The following is an 18,696-nucleotide window of genomic DNA, read 5'->3' as shown; positions in this document are numbered from 1 at the left end:
TGACTGGTGCCAACGCAATTATATGATGCTAAGCTTTCCGAAATGTTCTGTGATTAGTTTCCAACGCAAAAAGCAGCCGCTATTGTTCAACTATAACATTGCTGGTACTTGTTTGCAACGTACCGATATTGTCACTGATTTGGGTTTTCTGTTGGACACGCAATTAACTTTCAGGCAGCATTTTTCGATGATCATCTCTAAGGCTAATCGTCAACTTGGGTTAATATTCAGAATCGGAAATGAGTTCGTTGATTATGGCACCTTGCGGTCCCTTTACTGCTCTTTGGTTCGCTCAATTTTGGAAACTGCGTGCGCTGTATGGAACCCGCATTATGAGTTCTGGATTCAGCGAATTGAGCGCGTTCAGAAAACCTTTACTAAAAGAATCTGTCGCACACGACCATGGAGAGATCCCGATCACCTGCCATCCTATGAAAGCCTATGCTTATAAGTTGGAATCACACCACTCGAACAGCGCCGCAAAGAAATAATTTCCAAAATGACACAACATTTTGACAGGCCGGTATAATTGTCCAGCTATCTTGGCTATGTTACAGTTGCATTGCCCTCTACGACCTCGACGAGACCAGCGTTTGTTGCATACAAATGCGCATCGCACAAACTACGGCCTGAACGAGCCTATCCGCACAGAACGGAAGGTCATCTGTGATACGAAAACTGCTAAGTGCTCAGTGAATTTTGCAGCGCTCCCCAGGGGTGGAAAGAACGCTTTTTACGCGGAAAATAAACAAAATTTATACTACTTTTATCGAAATCATTAAAACACACTGGTATAAATCTGTCGGCGAAAACACTACAGGTTAACTCTGCTAAGCATCTGTAAGAAGGAAAACACATTATTTCTAGGGGCTTGACAACTTCATTTCATGAAAAATATTTCGGTAATGGTGGATATATATATTAATATTTATCATTTATTTATCACATTAACTTCCCAACCATAGCGTATAGGACATGGTGAAACGGTTTGATCAACAAGTAGTGTCTGAAAATGCAACGATAAACACTTAGTAACAATGAATACAATCGAATTTCGCTCGTTGCACTAAATTCGTAGCCCAACTAGTGAAGGACTTTCACGCGTTGGGTTGAGCTATCCAGGTTGCAAGACGACACCGGTTGTTTCTTTTTGTTAGGATTACTAATCACCTATTGGGTTACGCAGTGTCTTGCCCCTAGCATTCTTCAAAACAGCTGACTCAGATACCGGCATAGATGATTGTAGAACTGTTCCTTTATTGTTTTTCAGTAATCTACTCCTTTTAACTGTGAAAATAATCAGATTATTAACACGAGTTACATAAAGTGAGAGTCGCATCTTTTGTTTCAAGTCTCTAATTACCATCTCGTTTAGAGTCCTCTTAAAGAATATTCGTATATTACGTAACGTGAAATTTGGCAATTTTCAAAACCCCCATCAACTAAGTAACGCAAATTTGCATGGTGGTCTTATGCAGTGTAACACTTCGCTGGATACCTTTCCTCCACCTCTCCCCTGAGCGCGTTATGTATTATACAAATGTTTCCATATATGAACGAACGCTAGAGGTAAGGCACTATTGATATACAATGGTGATTCGCTTACCGGTTGCTCCTTAGTCGGGGGTTTGTTAGTTGGGCCCTCATCCATCTAAAAAGCGCTCTTATGTCAAAATGGAACGACATTCAAATGCATGCAAGAAACCCGAAAAGTGAATAAATAATAAAATAAATTTTTTCTACTCGTACTTGAGTTTATTTGTCATTGATTGTTGATGGTTACCTTTGATTACTCGAAAAAAAATGACATTGATTACTTCGGAGTATTCTCAGGTTACGACGCATTTCGAAACCCCTTGAAACGAACCTCTTGGGATCCTTTTTTAGTGTTCTGTAAGGTTGTCACTTTCGGTTGTCAGCAAAGATACCAGATTTGTCAGCAAAACGATGATTTGTTTTGAATAGCAGGTATGTGCGGTTTTTTTCAATCTCCATCCCGCATAATCAATAACCATAAACGGATGATAATCCATATGGTTTAACGATACCCCATACAGTCGAAACTATATCCCGAACTAGTTGTTAGGCACGTTTTATGGTTATTGATTATGCGGGAAGGTTAACTACATTTTTTTCCCTATGACTTTCTCAAAATGTGTGCAGGTTTTTACTGATTTATGCCTGCTCGAGCGCATTTTTTCGAATCACGATTAGATTTTTATCAGATTTAAAAAAAAAAGACTGCACAATGAAACCAATCGCATTATTCGTTGCTCTAGAAGCTAACCTGATTTTAATTAACCTCATTCAGCTTATTTTTATTTGAATGGCATGTCGCATGTCACATCAATGAGTAGAAAATCTATATTCTCCAGAATGGACTAGAGTCAATCGGCAAAACATTTAATATAATCTTATAAGAGGATGAAAATAGTTTATAATTTTCATTTTCGAATAAAAATGTGATTCATTTATTATAAATATTCGGAAAATTTGCGTTAAAAAATCCATCTGTGCCATGATTTTTAAAAACTCAAAGTACTTTCTTTAGTTGAAAAAAAAAACTCACGAGCTGCATTTTAAATTTTAACAATTTTCAAAAATAGCCGTCTATGACACATGGTACAATTGTGAATGGAAGAATTGCAACATTAACGTTTTAAAACGCACGATTTTTCAATAACATTGATTGTTGTTCGTGTTTCAAATCAACATTTGTCGATTACAATACCTTCGTTACACTATTGTAATATGACGAACTCCACAAATGTGAATAATTGCGAATTTTACCCAAAACGTTTTTGCATCGACCGTAATAGATTGTATTAAACGGGTTAAACTGTTGAAATAACCGTCAATTCAAAACATCGAATAAATTATGCCACATTATACCACTGGCAATGCGGCATAAACGTACACGACAAATAAATATTGCCCGAGAGCACAGAAAATTCAATTGTCATTTTTCAGTCCTTTTTGTGTGCACTTTCTGTTCGATCATATACCTGAAGTTGACCTTCCGTTCTGTGCTAATAGGTAATGTGGTATTAAGACAGTTTTGTTGAAAATAGGTTCGTAGGCGGCATAGTATGTAAAACAAGTTTTTTTGTAATTTTTCCTTATTTTCGGCAATATGAAAAACATAAAGTTCTACGTTGTTCTGCTATGACACTATTATTGTACTAAAATACAAGGTATTGGCTAGCACTAAACCAAAAATCAGCTGCTACTAGTTGCGACTTACCGAGCAATTCGAGTTTTCGCAACGATTGTTTTCATGTCAATTCATGTAAAAAATCGTCATTCAGCAGTGTCCGTATCGATGTTTTTCCTACAATAGGCTTTGCTGAATGCCGGTGTATGCAACACGACCATGAAAATATTCGGGGGTCTTTTGAAACTGACGTCCAGGACGTCCAGTAGTATTAAGACCCGTCGGAAATGATTATTAGTACTAGGAAATAGTTTGTTATTGGGTGAACAGTGTTTTAAACAAAAGTAAGCGTTTAGTATTCATGTTAAATGGTATAAAATTAAACAAGAGGAGCTCTTAGAAAGGGAACATGACCACCTAATCTTTAATTGAACAATGTTCCTATTTGAAACATTTTATCACAAACAATAACATTAAAATTATATTTTATATTCTTTATCAAATATGATGACACATCATAGGTTGACAAAAAACTATACAAAGGCAACTACGAACCTTCAATAATTCATTTCATGATGACTCGAAAGCTCGAATATATCTGAAATTAAAATATATGTACTTAAGTGAATTATAATTACTGAAATTTTGGGTTTATGAATAATGAAAATAATTTTATCTCATTAACGGTCAGTCCTACAGTTGTAATATGTTCGACAAATTTATGTCAATTGATGATTTGAACAACTTTCCCGAAGAAACAAAATGGCTAGCACCATTTATTCAAAAGATAGATGTCAGCGCCATCTGTAGAAAAAAAATTAAAGCTGCCTGAATACATTTTTCAAGAAGATGTTTTGAAGTAGAATACTTCTCTCAGGAAGTTCGGCTACATAGGGATGTGAAATGAAAATCTAAAACCGAAAAAAGTGAAAAATATGTCCAATTTCAAATGCTAATAAATCGGTTAGTATTCGATGGATTTCCTTCGTTTTTGCAGCAATAGATTGGAAAATCTTCTAAGATTCTCCCCAAAAAAAGATAATTGTAATTTTATTATTCACACTATTGTACTATTGAAAATAATCAAGCCTTGTCAAAACGAAAAATTCGACCTCTGATTGGTCGTTATATGATTTCTTCCCAAGCACGGTCGACAGAATCATATACCTTGCGATTGAAAACATGCTATTTGGCCTATATAAGAGCCTGTTTCTACCGAAGCCGCTCATAATAGTTCTAGACAGCGACAACAGCAGTCGTCCTCCCTTAGCAGCAGCACTAGCATTGCAGTGGATACCAGCGATAGCGGATAGCGGCCAAAGCTGTGGCGTAGCAATGGATAGTGCACTATTTGCAGTGGATCCCAGCAGCTGGGCCAGCTGATGCAGGGACAGCGGATACCAATGGCAGCATATAGCGGTCACAACTGTGGTAGGGCTATGGATAGCGCACTAGTTGCAGCAGATCTCAGCATCGATAGCGGCTGATGCAGTGAGGAACTTTAGTGAAATGCAGTCTCTGTGCGATGGTGGGCACTAGTAAATGTATTCATTGAAAGGTTGACTCATTTTGATAACACGTGAGCCGTCTAGTTTTATGTGTTATATCAGCATTTCACTGTTTACTTTATCACAACGAATACTTTGTTCGCACTGTCAGTGATAACGCAAATATGTAATCGGCATCTTATCCGATACTTAATTGAACAACAAATTGTCCTTTTTAGGATGAAATAAAAACTTGAATGAGGAGTTAATATTTTCTAATGAGTTAATTCACATTTTTAAATTTGTAAAAGTTATAAATGTTACTTTATCTCCGTGTCTCAGAACGTACTGAATTATCTTTTCGTTCAGTCATGAGCACGACATCAAAAAAATTTCATTTAAAAATTTAAAAATTGTCAAGCCCCAACCATGACAAGCAAGTTACTATAGTATTGAAAATGATCAATCCTTGTTGAAGCATAAAATTCGATTGATCTGATTAGTCAACGTTTATTTACTAAAAAAAATGACTGACACGCAAACATCTTTCTTGTAAAAGTATTCTACTTCAACCTTGCGGTCGTGGCTTTGCACACAACCCTCCTGTTTTTTTATGTTGAACAACATTGCCAAAGATATGAACACTGTGAAAACAACTGTTAAGGAGTTATGATGTTTTGTCGCGCCAACGGACCAATTTGCCCCACTGTGCGACGCTTCGTCTTTTCGTCAAAGGATCGCCGGTCAGCTTTCCAACGCTTTGTTGATCCAATTAAACGCCATCCCGAATGATCACAATCATTCTGTATTGTGTCAAATTTGGAAGATAACGATTTCAGCTCGTCCAAAATATTGAGCTTGATATATGGATCGTCATGAGGGCTTTGTTCGCCAAGCTGTTTTATTTCGTTTTTTATTTCTTTTCGCAATTCAGTCGTAGTAAGGTCAACCAGCGACGTTAAATGATTCCTTATTGAAGAAATTGCACCCGATTTACTGTGGTTTTTGTTGATGGTGGCTAACTCATGCTTAAGATTATTAAGCAGCGTTTCTAGATTATTAATATCTTCCGTTGCAGTATACGCTTGGTTCGGCTGATTTGAATATTGGAGTTTGAATTTATGCACCACCTGTGTGTTTGCATCAATCTGATTCACCAGTCGCTTTTGCTTTTCGGTCAGCTTTTTCAACTCAAACGTCATCGTTACAGAAGTTTGGCGTGGGCCGCAGTATGGTAGCAGGTACGATGTTGGGTCGGCAGTTCTTTTGTTTGATGTTGGGTCAGCAGTTCTTCTGTCAGCAGCTCTTGTAACGCGATTCGAGCTACGGTTAGACGGTAACCTCACACAGGAGGAGTGAAATTTACGACTGCACCCAACTCTTCGGTGGTAGAGTCGACACAAACTTCGCAACGTTCGCTCATGTCTGGCATAAAACAAAACAAACCATTTAATACATAAAATAAACTTCGCGAAAAAGTATAAAAGTACACTTAAGTCGATTGTTACGCGAGGGATGCGTGCCGCATAAAAAAAACGCGTAAATTTCGGAATCCGCGTAAAAAAAATCGCGTAAATTCCGGAATCCGCGTAAATTCCGGAATTCGGTTAAAAAACCGCGTAAATTCCGGAATTCGCGTAAATTCCGGAATCCGCGTAAAAAAAACTGCGTTAATTCTGTATTCCGAGTGAAGGGAAACCGAAATCCGCGCAAAAAAAAAAAATACCGCGTAAATTCTGGAATCCGCGTAAATTCCGGAATCAGCGTAAAAAAAACCGCGTTAATTCCGGAATCCGCGTAAAAAAGCTGCGTAAAAAAACCGCATAAAAACGACTGCGACTTATACACGTCGGGAGCGACTAAAAAACACATCCGAACTGGCTGATGGTCAAACCAACTTACCATTCAGCATGACAAGGGGTTTAATTCGGAGTGTATATACATAAACATATTTTTTTCTAACATTTTATATCGTTTGCTCGTTAGTCTGCTCTCTGTGTTTAATCCTCTTCGCGCACATTTGAATATTTTTCAGGTGAGAGAAAGATCGATTTTGCAAAAAACGGATCGATTTCGCCCATTGCTATTCGAGCGATGAGTTCACATTTAAATTTGTCCAAACATTCGTACACTGAAACTATAAATCATGTGTAATTCATCTGAAGAGGCATATAGTTTTTCACATGAACCTTACTTCACATAAGGTTTCGCAAAATGAATTGGATTAGATTCATTGGAATAATCACATTAATTTTATGTTAGAGTTTGATAAAAGTCATTATCGCACAGACACAACAATTATATGATACTTAATAATTGTTTTAAATTGGCTTATTGTTTTATAATCTAATTAAACATTTGAGTAACAAGTATCAATGTGTAGTTTTATTTATTCTATACTATATTCCTAAAATTTAAAAGTATTTCATTAATAAATTATCATCAAAACTAGACTTTTAATTAGTTTGATTTAATTTTTCTCTAAAGTCGACCGCCGTATAATCCGAATTCCGCAGCCTATAATAAAAGAAGATTAGTATTTTAAGCTCTGCAACATTTGTTTAGAATAATTACGTCTGAAAATTTCGAGAGATTCCTCCGGAGAATCCAGATCAGAGGAAGCTTCGTTGTCGCCATCTTGAAGCACTGCGACAGGAGAGACAATGAAATTTTCACATCTGCAAATAACATGACTTTCAATTGTCAAAACGCGTATCGTTGAATCACGTACAGTCAGGTTCTTTTACGCGGTTTTGTTATACGCGAATTTTTTAATTAACCCGCTTTTTTTACGCGGATTTTTTAATTACCGCGGTTTTTTACGCGCATTTTTGAATGAACGCGGTTTTTTTACACGATACCGCGCTAATTAAAAAAATTCGCGAAGATAAGATAGATAAGATGGTTCATGATATTTTCAAATTTTTCCAAATTTATTCGCAATTTTTCACACATGTTTGTAATGATGGAGCTTCAATTGCTGTAAAATTTGGAAAGTTCTTTTTAGTACCAAACGAAAACAATAGGTGTTGTCAATGAAAATATGTTATAATTATGCTGAGAAATGATTTGATGAAATCTAAGTATATGGTGGAAAACATCAAGTCATATCTCAGCCAAATTATAACAGATTTTCATTAACAACACCTATTGTTTTCGTTTGGTACTAAAAAGAACTTTCCAAATTTTACAGCAATTGAAGCTCCATCATTACAAAAATGTGTGAAAAATTGCGGATAAATTTGGAAAAATTTGAAAATATCATAAACCATCTTATCTATTTTAAAACTATTCATCACATATAGGTAAACTCTTTAGACATATTTATATGTTTCAAGAGTTCTATTTTTCGCCTACACAAAACAGCCAAAATATAAAAAATTGGTTGAAAAATAACTGAATTTAACATAAAAATGTGAGCTAAGGTAAAAAACCGGGTTTTGACCATAAATAATAATTTTTGGGGTATTTGAAAAACTTCAAGTAAACGCGCAAGTAACATTTGACTAAAGCTACAACCCACACTAAGTCACATCAAAAGTTCTTGCATTTTTGCATCATTGTAGCACCGTGAAATAAATGGGCGATAGGAGCCAAAAATTTTGATTTTATTTATAAAATTATAACTTAGCCAAATATCAACCGATTTTTACAAAACTACTTTCAATTGATTCGGAATTGAATAAACTTTCAAAATTATAGTATATGTGTGGTATGCTTCTCACAAAAATAGACGGAAAATTGACAATTAAATTGAAAAATTGCGTGAAAAAGTCTAAAAAATTAGATTTAAGCTCAAATAACTCAACATGTTTTATTGATATTAGAATAAACCTGTATATATTTTGAAAGCTCTATTTGTCCTCTTTCTAAAACTGTCTTAATATTGAAAATCGGTTGATAAATGACTGAGTTAAAAAATATTATATGCGCCAAAGTCCAAAAAATCGTATTTGACCATAACTTCAGATTTTGGGAGTGTTTGGAAAATTTCTAGTATGAGCGAATGTTACACTCAACAAGACCTAAAACCTACACTAGGTCACTTCAGAAGTTCTAAATCGCTGTAGCACAGTGTTATTATTCCGCGAGAAACAGCCTTAATCACTATAATTTTAAGTTGAGGCAGAACGCGCACAACACTTATTTGGCCTTGTTGCCAGTCCGACTCCCGTATGTGATTTCTCCGCTCAGTGTGCCGAAAGAATGCAAGAAAATTCGTTTTTTTAATAATGTCCTAATAATACAATGTTTTTAAGGGTAGTTGTTTTTAATTATATTCTTATCTGATTATATAAAATCTCTCATTGCAGATTGTACAAGAATCTATTCGAATTTTTTAATTATATTCTTATCTGATTATATAAATTCTCTCATTGCAGATTGTACAAGAATCTATTCGAATACCTGGTTCGGAGCTCAATTTAATGTATCAGTCGTCACAAGCCTCAGGATATAAAAGTGTCATACGAATGCAACTTACACATGAGAAAATACCGGAATCATTGACACATGTTCACATTGGCGTGCAAATAGAAGGTTCTCTGTACGTAAAAACTTATGAGGCAGATCCAAACTTAAGCTATATATACGCATGGAACAAACGAAATGTATATAAACAGAAAGTTTATGGTACCGCTCTCGCACGGATCTCTGTTGGTTATGAACACTCTACTTGTAAGGATATTATATGGGAAACACAAACCGTCAAATTGCAAGGTTTTGACGTGGACATATCAGATATCGGTGGTTGGAGTTTAGATATCCATCACCACTATAATTTTCATGAAGGCATTCTTCAGAAAGGCGATGGAACAACACTTCATTTTAAAGAATATCCTCGAGTAATAAGACGAGTTCTTGGCGATGGTCAACAAAGACCTCTCAAATGTAAAGACTATTGTAATGGGATTTCTGAACATGCTCGGCTTTTAACTCCTGTGGCTTTAGCCTCTGGTCCAGATGGCAGTCTTTACATAGGAGATTTTAACCTTGTTCGACGCATCACTACCAACGGTAGTGTGATCACCATTCTGGAATTAGAAACTACACAAATCGCATATCAGTACTATCTGACCGTTTCTCCTGCAGACGGACATCTCTACATTTCAGACCCTGAAAAACATAAAATTTTGATAATAATACAATTAGAAAATGTTCCTGATCCAAGCGCTAACAGTGACGTGGTAGTAGGAAGTGGTCAAAGATGTATTCCGGGTGATGAAGAAAGTTGCGGGGATGGTGGACCTGCGAAAGAAGCTAGATTATCCCACCCTAAAGGAATAGCTATAGCTGCTGACAAAACTATGTATATAGCTGATGGTACTAATATAAGAGCTGTTGATCCGGACGGCATTATTCATACACTTATAGGGCATCATGGACATCACCAGCACTGGAGCCCAGTTCCTTGCCATGGAGCATTACTTGCAACTAGATCACAGCTACAGTGGCCAACAGGCTTGGCTTTAAATCCTCTGGATAGCTCGCTACACTTCATCGATGACAGAATTGTATTAAAACTAACAGTTGATATGAAAATCAAAGTTGTTGCCGGGATCCCTCTACATTGCAGTGGTAACGATGATCATAACAAAACATCGTCTAATGGCGCACTTGGAACGGTGGTGGCAATTGCTTTCGCGCCTTCTGGTGACCTGTACGTTGTAGATACAGATTCAAGAAGAGTGAATTCCATACATGTTGTGGATTCTGCCGGTAATATGCGTTCGTTTGTGGGCGGCGTAGAAAATGGAATGTAAGTATTTTGAAAACTTGTAATTTCTGGTCTCTGGCTTTCAGTTTTATTGGAGGATTAAGATTTTATGACGTTTTATAATCTTGCAATATTTCTGATATGTTCCAGGTGATCAACATTGTTGCCTATTGAAGAATATTTGTGGGTGATGTCTTGGTGGGTATAAAACGAAGGTTGAAATTGTGGTTGAACTATAGTTTGTTTTCTTCACATACCTTTTATTTGCCACGATACGAATAAAATCAATGTTTAAGAGCGCCAATTATAACTAGTGTCCTACTTTCTTCTCTAGTGTCCAAATTATTTTTTAGACGGACTTCGAAAAAATCACTATGAAGATTTAGAAACATTTTGTAAGTTCTTATCAAAGCTTTTTAGAGGTTCAACTGAAGGCCGTCTAAAGACGGCACTGGGCACTAGAAGGTTAAGTAACTAGGAGTAAATCTTTTATCCTCGCTGCCGACTACGGGCTAAAATTAAATTCTCATTAAAACTAGAATAAATTTCTAATTACTGGTTTGTAGTTTGATTTTTTAAAGGGGGGTTGTAGCTTAAGTATTTATGATAAATGTTAGTAAATAATGAGAATGTGTGTCCAATCACAAAGGGTGACTTCTCAATACTGTTCAACTGTTATGATTTGTTTGCTTTCGCAGTTAGGTCTTATCATTCGTAGGGATTTAAACTGCCGCTCTTCGCATGTCCGTCCCATAGCAAAAAACATCAAGTGGAGAAAACGTCGATTGAATTATCCTCTTAATTTCCGGTAATTTCGCGTTCGCATGGTTTGTTCAAGTATGTATTTGTTATAAAACGGTAAGGTTAAGCAAATTCAGATGAATTGACACAAAAACTACATAGATTGTATTTTTCAACTGACATAACAGCAATGTGACTGACATGCGAATAATTTTCGATCTGATAAGCTAAATATTCACATATCTGTCTCTTAACGAAAAGTGTTTTTTCGTGCATTACTTTTTGCATTTTTTGTCATAATTTTCAAATACCCAATAACAAGAAAAGTGTGTAACGAGAGTAGTAGGTAGTTTGGGTTCGTAGAAAAACTAGCGTCCACATTTTAGGGGCAGGGGAGAGAGATCAAATATGCGTGATAAAACGAGAACTAGATGGTGGTAAGCGCGTCATGGAAATAATTTATTAATCTTTTATATTCATTCTGTCATTACGTAATTTGTGAACAAGTTCGTAAGACTTACGAGACCGTCCATCTATAAATTGACAAGTAGGACAGCCGATTTGTGTTCGCTGTGTTAATGAATAACGTGCCAGAATCAGTCGCTTACTTCACTTCAACTATATCTGCGTTGGAATTATTAAAGGGATATGGTAGTGATGAAGATACCGAAGCAGATTTTATGAGATTTACTGATGAACCCGAAGGTGAAAGCTTTCCGATTGAAACGTTCTTTCTGGAAAAAAATCCAAAATTAATCCACATAGCGGTGAGACCCGATGAAGTCAAAGATGAGTTCTATGACAAGCTTGAGCGAATCTATGACGAGTGCCCAAAACACGACGTAAAAGTCGTCATCAGAGACGCAAACGCACAGGTTGGGAGGGAGGAATTCTTCCGTCCGGTTATTGGAGGGCGTCACTCGTCAACCAATGAGAACGGCCTGAGGCTGATAAACTTTGCCGCGGCCAGAGGAATGGCCATATGTAGCTCCTATTTTCCACGTTTGAATATTTGGAAACACACCTTGAGGCATCCAAATGGAGAAGCCTGCTCCCAGATTGATCACGTACTGATTGACGAACGGCACTTCTCGGATGTTACTGATGTTAGGTCTTTTCGGGGACCAAACATTGACTCTGACCATTATCTCGTCGTTTTTAAGATCCGCGCACGGTTGTCGAACGTGCTGAAATCTCGCATAGAGAGGACGACGTGTTTCAACATTCAGCGGTTGAAAGCTGATGGCGTGACAGCAGAATACGCCAGAGAGCTGGATCAACGGATCGCAGAACAGCAGGAGGAAGGATGTACTGTTTACAAGTACTATTGTACTATTTAAAAACGATGTTATTGCTATTACTATTTAAAACGATGCACTGTACTATTTAAGAACGATCGGCGGATTTTTGGGCGAACTACGACGGGAGGTTTCTCATTTAGCGGTGACGGAGTTGACGAAAGTCAAAACCGTTCGCATTGACAAGACCCTTTTGTCCTTTAAGCTAATCCGGTGAGCCGAACTGGAGTAGACCAGTCGCTTCGGAATGCTAAATAATAATTATTTATTCTTTATTGAAAATTCATTGCTTCTTTGAGTGTACATGTATGGCCAACTTGGGCTCCTACTGGAAACAGCTGGAGTGACGAGCATCAGAAATGCAACGCTGCATTTTGCGTGCTGTTTGAATCGGGCACCAAGCGTTGCAGTACACGCGCTACCTTGCGGAGTGTAATGTAACGCTTAGGCAACAGGCGTTCAGTTATACACAGCTGAGTGTGTAACGGAACTTACCTGCGCGGGTCAATGATTTTATTTAATTTTATTTGTTTATAGTTTACGGTGCCGTACGAAAGAGTTAGTATACGACACCATCCCTCTTTACGAGAGTAATTTTATGAAAATGAAATTACTCTAAAAAACTAAACGTCTTTCTCCAGTTGTTTCTCACAAATTTTGATACATAAAAATTGTTTATTTTTTTTCTGTAATAACTTTGTTTATAAACTGCTATGAATAACGTAATTTATTGACATAATGATACAAAATAACATCTCATTTTTGCTTCTTCTTGGAACTGTTGTACATACTGTTTTTCTTGAATTTAATTTTTGTAATAAAAAGGATTTGGTTTCATATCGATTAGTTATAGTTCGTCTTGATGTGAGGATTTTTATGTGTTTTTAAATGATTTGTAATTTGACTGATGTAGCTTTGATGAGATAGTTTTAAATTCTAGTTGTTGTTTATGATTGCTTAATATAATTAGTGTTAAGGGTTTAATATATTTTCCATATTAAACGCTAAAAAATTTGATTAGTAAATCTAAGTTTTGTTAGTCTATTATTTATTTAAATTTCGGAAAGGCAAACTCTTGTGTCTGACTTTCGCTCTAGCATGTTTATTTACTTTTACATGCCTATATATTCATAAAAAAATAAAATGCATTATTCTTGCATCTCGACGTCCTTCAGGCTAATAAAGCGTGCCAGGCATCCGGGGAAAAATAATATAATAAAATTTTAAATACTGGTTTCTAGACGCTAGAGTCTGAACCTTCTTCTTTAGCTACTTGCTACTCCCGGGCGTCCGGTAACCTTCTTGGGTTCCAGGCATCTGGGGTACAATAAAAAACATTCAAACCACCCTGGCATTCTAATTTTCTTCTTATTTTCCATACTTGTGCTTAACACAAGTAAGACGACACGAATGTTACGCTACTTTGAAAGAAGTTAGGAGAGACTTATTCTATACTTTTGCTAAGGATTTTAAGCCTTTTCGCTTAGCATCAGTAGGACGATGACGCAAATGTTGCGTCTTTTTGAAATTAACTTGTTAGATGAGCAACTACTTGACATCCATTCTCTTAGATAAGCAAATTTTTGAAATTTGATATCGAATAAATAATTAACTCTCTTATTGGATGAGTATATTTTAACATCCACTCTATTAGGTATGCAAACTCAGCTTATTTCGTTGCTCTGAGTCCATGGATTGATCGGTCACATGTTCTCATGACAACATAAATTTTGGATAAGAAAAATTTATTTTGCGCTAATAGATGTAGCTAAAAAAAAATTTTCAGGTAAATATTATTTTTAAATTTATCTCTATTTCCACATTATATTAAAGATATAATGGTTACTTAAAAGACTTAGTTTAAATTGTGAATAAGGTATGTTCGTTATTTACAACTATAATTAAGATTATGTTCCTGAAACTGTTTACTGTAATTTTGTAATGTCTATTTACAAGTTGATTTGGGTGAATATTGCGAATCTCATTTCCAGTCATATGCACTTTGACTCGAATGAAATTTGAAATATATGTGTCTTGCCTGTGGTAACAATTGTCTGGAACAGGGCTTTGAAAAATCCTTCTCTATAAAGACGCTTGAACGTTTTCTCGGTCAGTTATAAGCTTTTCTTTTTGTGCGATCCTTCGCTCAATTTCAACTTGTACCTGCATCACGTTCAATTTCAACGAACGGTTGAAAGCAGAGCGAATAAGACACGAGCTGCGTGCAACGTTGCTGTCCGCAAAAGGACCGCCGCTTCGGCGTTCAAGTCCGCCGTACAATCTTCTGTCGGCAGTCACGTACCATTTTTCGTTTGCGTTCATGATCGACAGAAAAAACAGTCAATCAGTTTGAAGCATTCTTACGTTTGAGGCTCATGTGCTGGTGGTATACTGTTGCACCTACAGTGCCAATTTTTACTAACCGGGACCTCATTCGTAATGAATTAACCAACGCTTACTTCAATCATCTGCGTCGAATATCGCTTAGCAGTAGAGTTTGTGAGTGATATTCAATATAGTCATCATTCAAGCCACGTGGTAATGGCTTTATGAGTAAGATAGTTTTTCTCACAACATCGGCGGGGAAGAAGATAGGGTAGAACAGGGCTAGTTGGTTACGGGGTTAGTTGGTCAATGAGGATTACATCAAACCAACGCATCGAAAAAACTGTGTTTTATTTTCACATATCATTTATATAAAAAAATTGTGTTATATGGGTGATATAATCAGATAAGCAAAGAATCTAAATGACAAAACAAAGTGCAGTTGTGCAAATTGTGATTTAAAAATGTTTATCGTTGTCCGTCGGTTTATAAATAAAGAATAATAAACACCCGTTTTCAAATGACAGTTCGCTCATTAACAGATTTTGAGCAGGTTTGAGCAAGAATTCAATTAAAAATACGAAGGACAACGATAAAAATTTCTCAAAAACCACATTTTGCTCAGAAAATTATTCTCTTTCAGCTGATCTATAACAATCAGAAAACCATAAAAACTTTAGAATTGCAGAATTCGGTTCGCGTTTTCAATTTAGCACGTGTTTTCTTTGATCAAGTGTCCATTCAAACCATCAATGTAATTTCAACGTATACACCAAAGTCGCTTTTTACGCGGGGGATACGTGCCGCGTAAAAGGAAACCGCGTAAAAAATAATCGCGTAAATTCCTGAATCTACGTGAAAAAACGCGTAAATTCCGGATTCCGAAATGAAAAAATACGGAATCCGCGAAAGAAAAAAACACCGCGTAAATTCCGGAATCTGCGTAAAAAACCGCGCAATTTCCGGAATCCGCGTAAAAATTACCACATAAAAAAAACCTGCGCAAAAAACTGTAAAAAAAGGCGACCTTAGTGAACTTTTCGTCAAGCAAGGGAGATTAACACTTTTTCATCCAATAATGAGTAGCTTTTGCGAACGTCTAAGCGAAAAACTGAAAACGATTTGACTTCCGCCTAAATGCTACAGACTGCCGTTAATGCATTGGTGGAGGAAAACTGAATTGTCCTTTCGAAATAAAAGTTGTCACTTTACCCCACTCGCTGATCAACTTCTACCCTACCTGAGGAGCTAATTGGCCAATCTGTCAACCGCTCAAAAAAGATAAAATACACTGAAGCCTTTTAGCGCGCATTACGGAATTTACGCAGATTTCAGCACTTACGCTGTTTTTATGCAAATTTCAGAATTTACGCGTTTTTAACGCGGATTTCGGAATTTACACGTTTTTTTTACCCCAGTTTACGATTTCAGAGTTTTCACGTTTTTTTTACCCGAATTTCGGTGTTAATCCACGCGGTTTTTTACTCGGATTTCGGAATTTACGCGGTTTTCAGAAATTTCTCGTTTTTTACGCGAATTTTGGAAATCACCAGTTTATTTACTCAGACTTCGGAATTCACGTGAAGTTTTACGCAGATCTTACAATTAACGCCATTTTTTACCAGGATTTTCGAACTTTTTTCGATATAACGTAACTTTTTAAGATGTATTGATATTGAATATAAATGATATAGCAACTGTTTTTGGTGTATAAATTGCTTCGAAAATATGTAGTAAGTTTTGAAACCAATGTAACCAATGCGAAAGTTCAAATGGGCATAAGAAAGGTTTTGAAATACTAATGGGTGATGGGATTAGGTTTCCACGCATCCTTCAGTAACAATTCACAGTCTTGCATCAACTATTTTTTTTTGTTTGTTGAAACTTTCTCTAAAGAAAAGCATAAGAAAGGTTTCAAATTACTGGTAGGTGATGGGAAATAGGTTACCGCGAATTTTTGCATTTCAACAGTCTTGCATCAATTAAAAAACTTTTTTTTTCGCTTGTTGAAAAATTGTCCTAAATGGGCTTAAGAATGGTTTAAAATTACTGATAGGTGATGGAAAATAGGTTTTCGCGCGTCTTTGAGTAATCATTAACATTTTTGCATGAATTTAAAAAAAAATTTTGCTTCGATATAACGTAGCGGTAATGAAAATAAAGTTGCCTTATATCGAGGTATGACTGTATTACCGGTATAAAGTAATGGAACATTTTTACCAAAAATGACCAACTTTTCCCGCTCTACCCTAAGTACCGATTTATGCATTATTCATATGTTACACAAATTTCAAAGTTCTATTCCAATCCAATCCGACATACAAAAACAAATACGAAAACAAACGCAAAACGAAACAGTAAGAATGATACCAACCGCCCTCATTCACTTCGTGTCTTGCACGTACACATAATCGGAGAGTGAACGTAACTAACGAGCGCTGCCATAGCGAATGACCACCACCTAGAAACTAAAAAAACGATCAACTTTACTTTGACTGTTTTTTCTCTGGGCGACCGCTTGACTATATCGAGCAGTCAAGTTGACTGCGGAAGGCGTTCGCATTCGTGTTTTAACAGTCAACTTGCGATCCTTTCAAAAGCACTGAGTCTGGAATCGTCGACCTTCCTGATCAGTTGTTACTACATGGCTAGAAAATGATTTTGAATTTATATGGCTGGTTAATTTGCATGTTGTTGTTTGATAAAAAATATTTTTATATTGTTTATGAAAGTTGGATTTTTGTGAAATTGTGAAGTTAAATGGTCTGATTATAATTTCATATATTTAGATTCGGCATGTTGTTGGGTATCTATTAGTGGGGCTTTAGTAAACACAACCTATTATTTTACCACCCAGTTTCCTTACATAGGATGTGTGGTGCGTCATTATCCCTCTGTTGGTTGATATCAGAAATACTCCTGTTATTGTTGGTATAATTTCCAAGACATATCTATGTAGTGTTTTAAAAGTGGTTGACGTTTTTCCGGACAGTACGATGAATTCAGAGGCTTCTTTTGTTGCTCTCATTATTATGGACTTCTTATTTTCTTTGATTATTCCTACTAGTTTTCCTTTTTCTAGTGTGTAAACTAGTTGTTTTAATTCGTTTGAGTTTTTAACTGCGGTCGGCTTCTGCTTATTTTTCTCGAGCTGCGATAGTACGATATGTATCGCACTGAGACCCATTTTGCTCGTTATTTTCCAAAAGAAAATTTAATTAGAAAAAAGAAACCGTTGTATTGTTATAATATTTATAGTGTTGGAAAGATGTTTTATTTTAACTAGTGTAAAATGGATTTGTTGCGTAGAACCATTTGTAAAGTTGAGTAGGTTTTGAGGTTTTTGTTTTACTAAGTAGATATTAGAGAAATTATTTGTATTATAATTTTTTTAAATAGTTGTGAAAAAAAAATCTTAGCAAAAGTGTAATTGTTTTTGTTGGACTAGTAAATTATTATTATTATAAGCAAAAGTCATAGAAAATTAAAATATTCTTAAGTGAGCGTGTACGTGCTATAATTGCGCTATATATATTGTTTTGTTTTTTTTTTGCTTATATAGGCGTAGTTGTGTCTATTTCTCATACTACCCTTTTTGAATGAATAATAAAATGATATTTCGTAAAATTTGAATATTTTAGTGAAATATAATAGTGAAATATAAAATTTTTGTAAATTTTTTTTTTTAACTTTGAAATAACAGCTTTGCTATTGCTATTTCTTTAATGGATGATTCTTATAGCCTTTGTTTTGCATTTAGTACAAAAAAAATTTTTCTACTTATCATAGTTGTTGCTGTTCTTCTAGTTGCTGCTGTTGCTGCTGTTGCTGCATGTTGTGGTTTCTTGGTGTTTGTTGTTTATCTGTTTGGTGCTGTAGATGATGTTACTGCTGCTGTTGTTTGATGACGCTGCTTCTGCTGTTGCTGTCTGCCGTTGATGGTATCGTATTCTTCTTGCTGGGTTTCTTTTGGTG

General features: G+C 36.0%; 1 protein-coding gene across 2 annotated transcripts in view; it reads left to right on the top strand.

The window, feature by feature from the left end:
* The window catches only part of LOC129718720 (teneurin-a), an 822,359-nt gene that overhangs the window by 664,764 nt on the left and 138,899 nt on the right, over positions 1 to 18,696 (top strand). For both annotated transcript variants that reach the window (XM_055669766.1, XM_055669765.1), the window contains one exon: positions 9,024 to 10,399. In XM_055669766.1, coding sequence (XP_055525741.1) covers positions 9,024 to 10,399 — 1,376 coding nt within the window. The remainder of the gene's footprint in view (positions 1 to 9,023; positions 10,400 to 18,696) is intronic.

This window comes from Wyeomyia smithii, chromosome 1 (assembly GCF_029784165.1).
Source record: "Wyeomyia smithii strain HCP4-BCI-WySm-NY-G18 chromosome 1, ASM2978416v1, whole genome shotgun sequence".
NCBI classification, from domain to species: domain Eukaryota; kingdom Metazoa; phylum Arthropoda; class Insecta; order Diptera; family Culicidae; genus Wyeomyia; species Wyeomyia smithii.
This window is presented reverse-complemented; position numbering and strand designations above follow the sequence as displayed.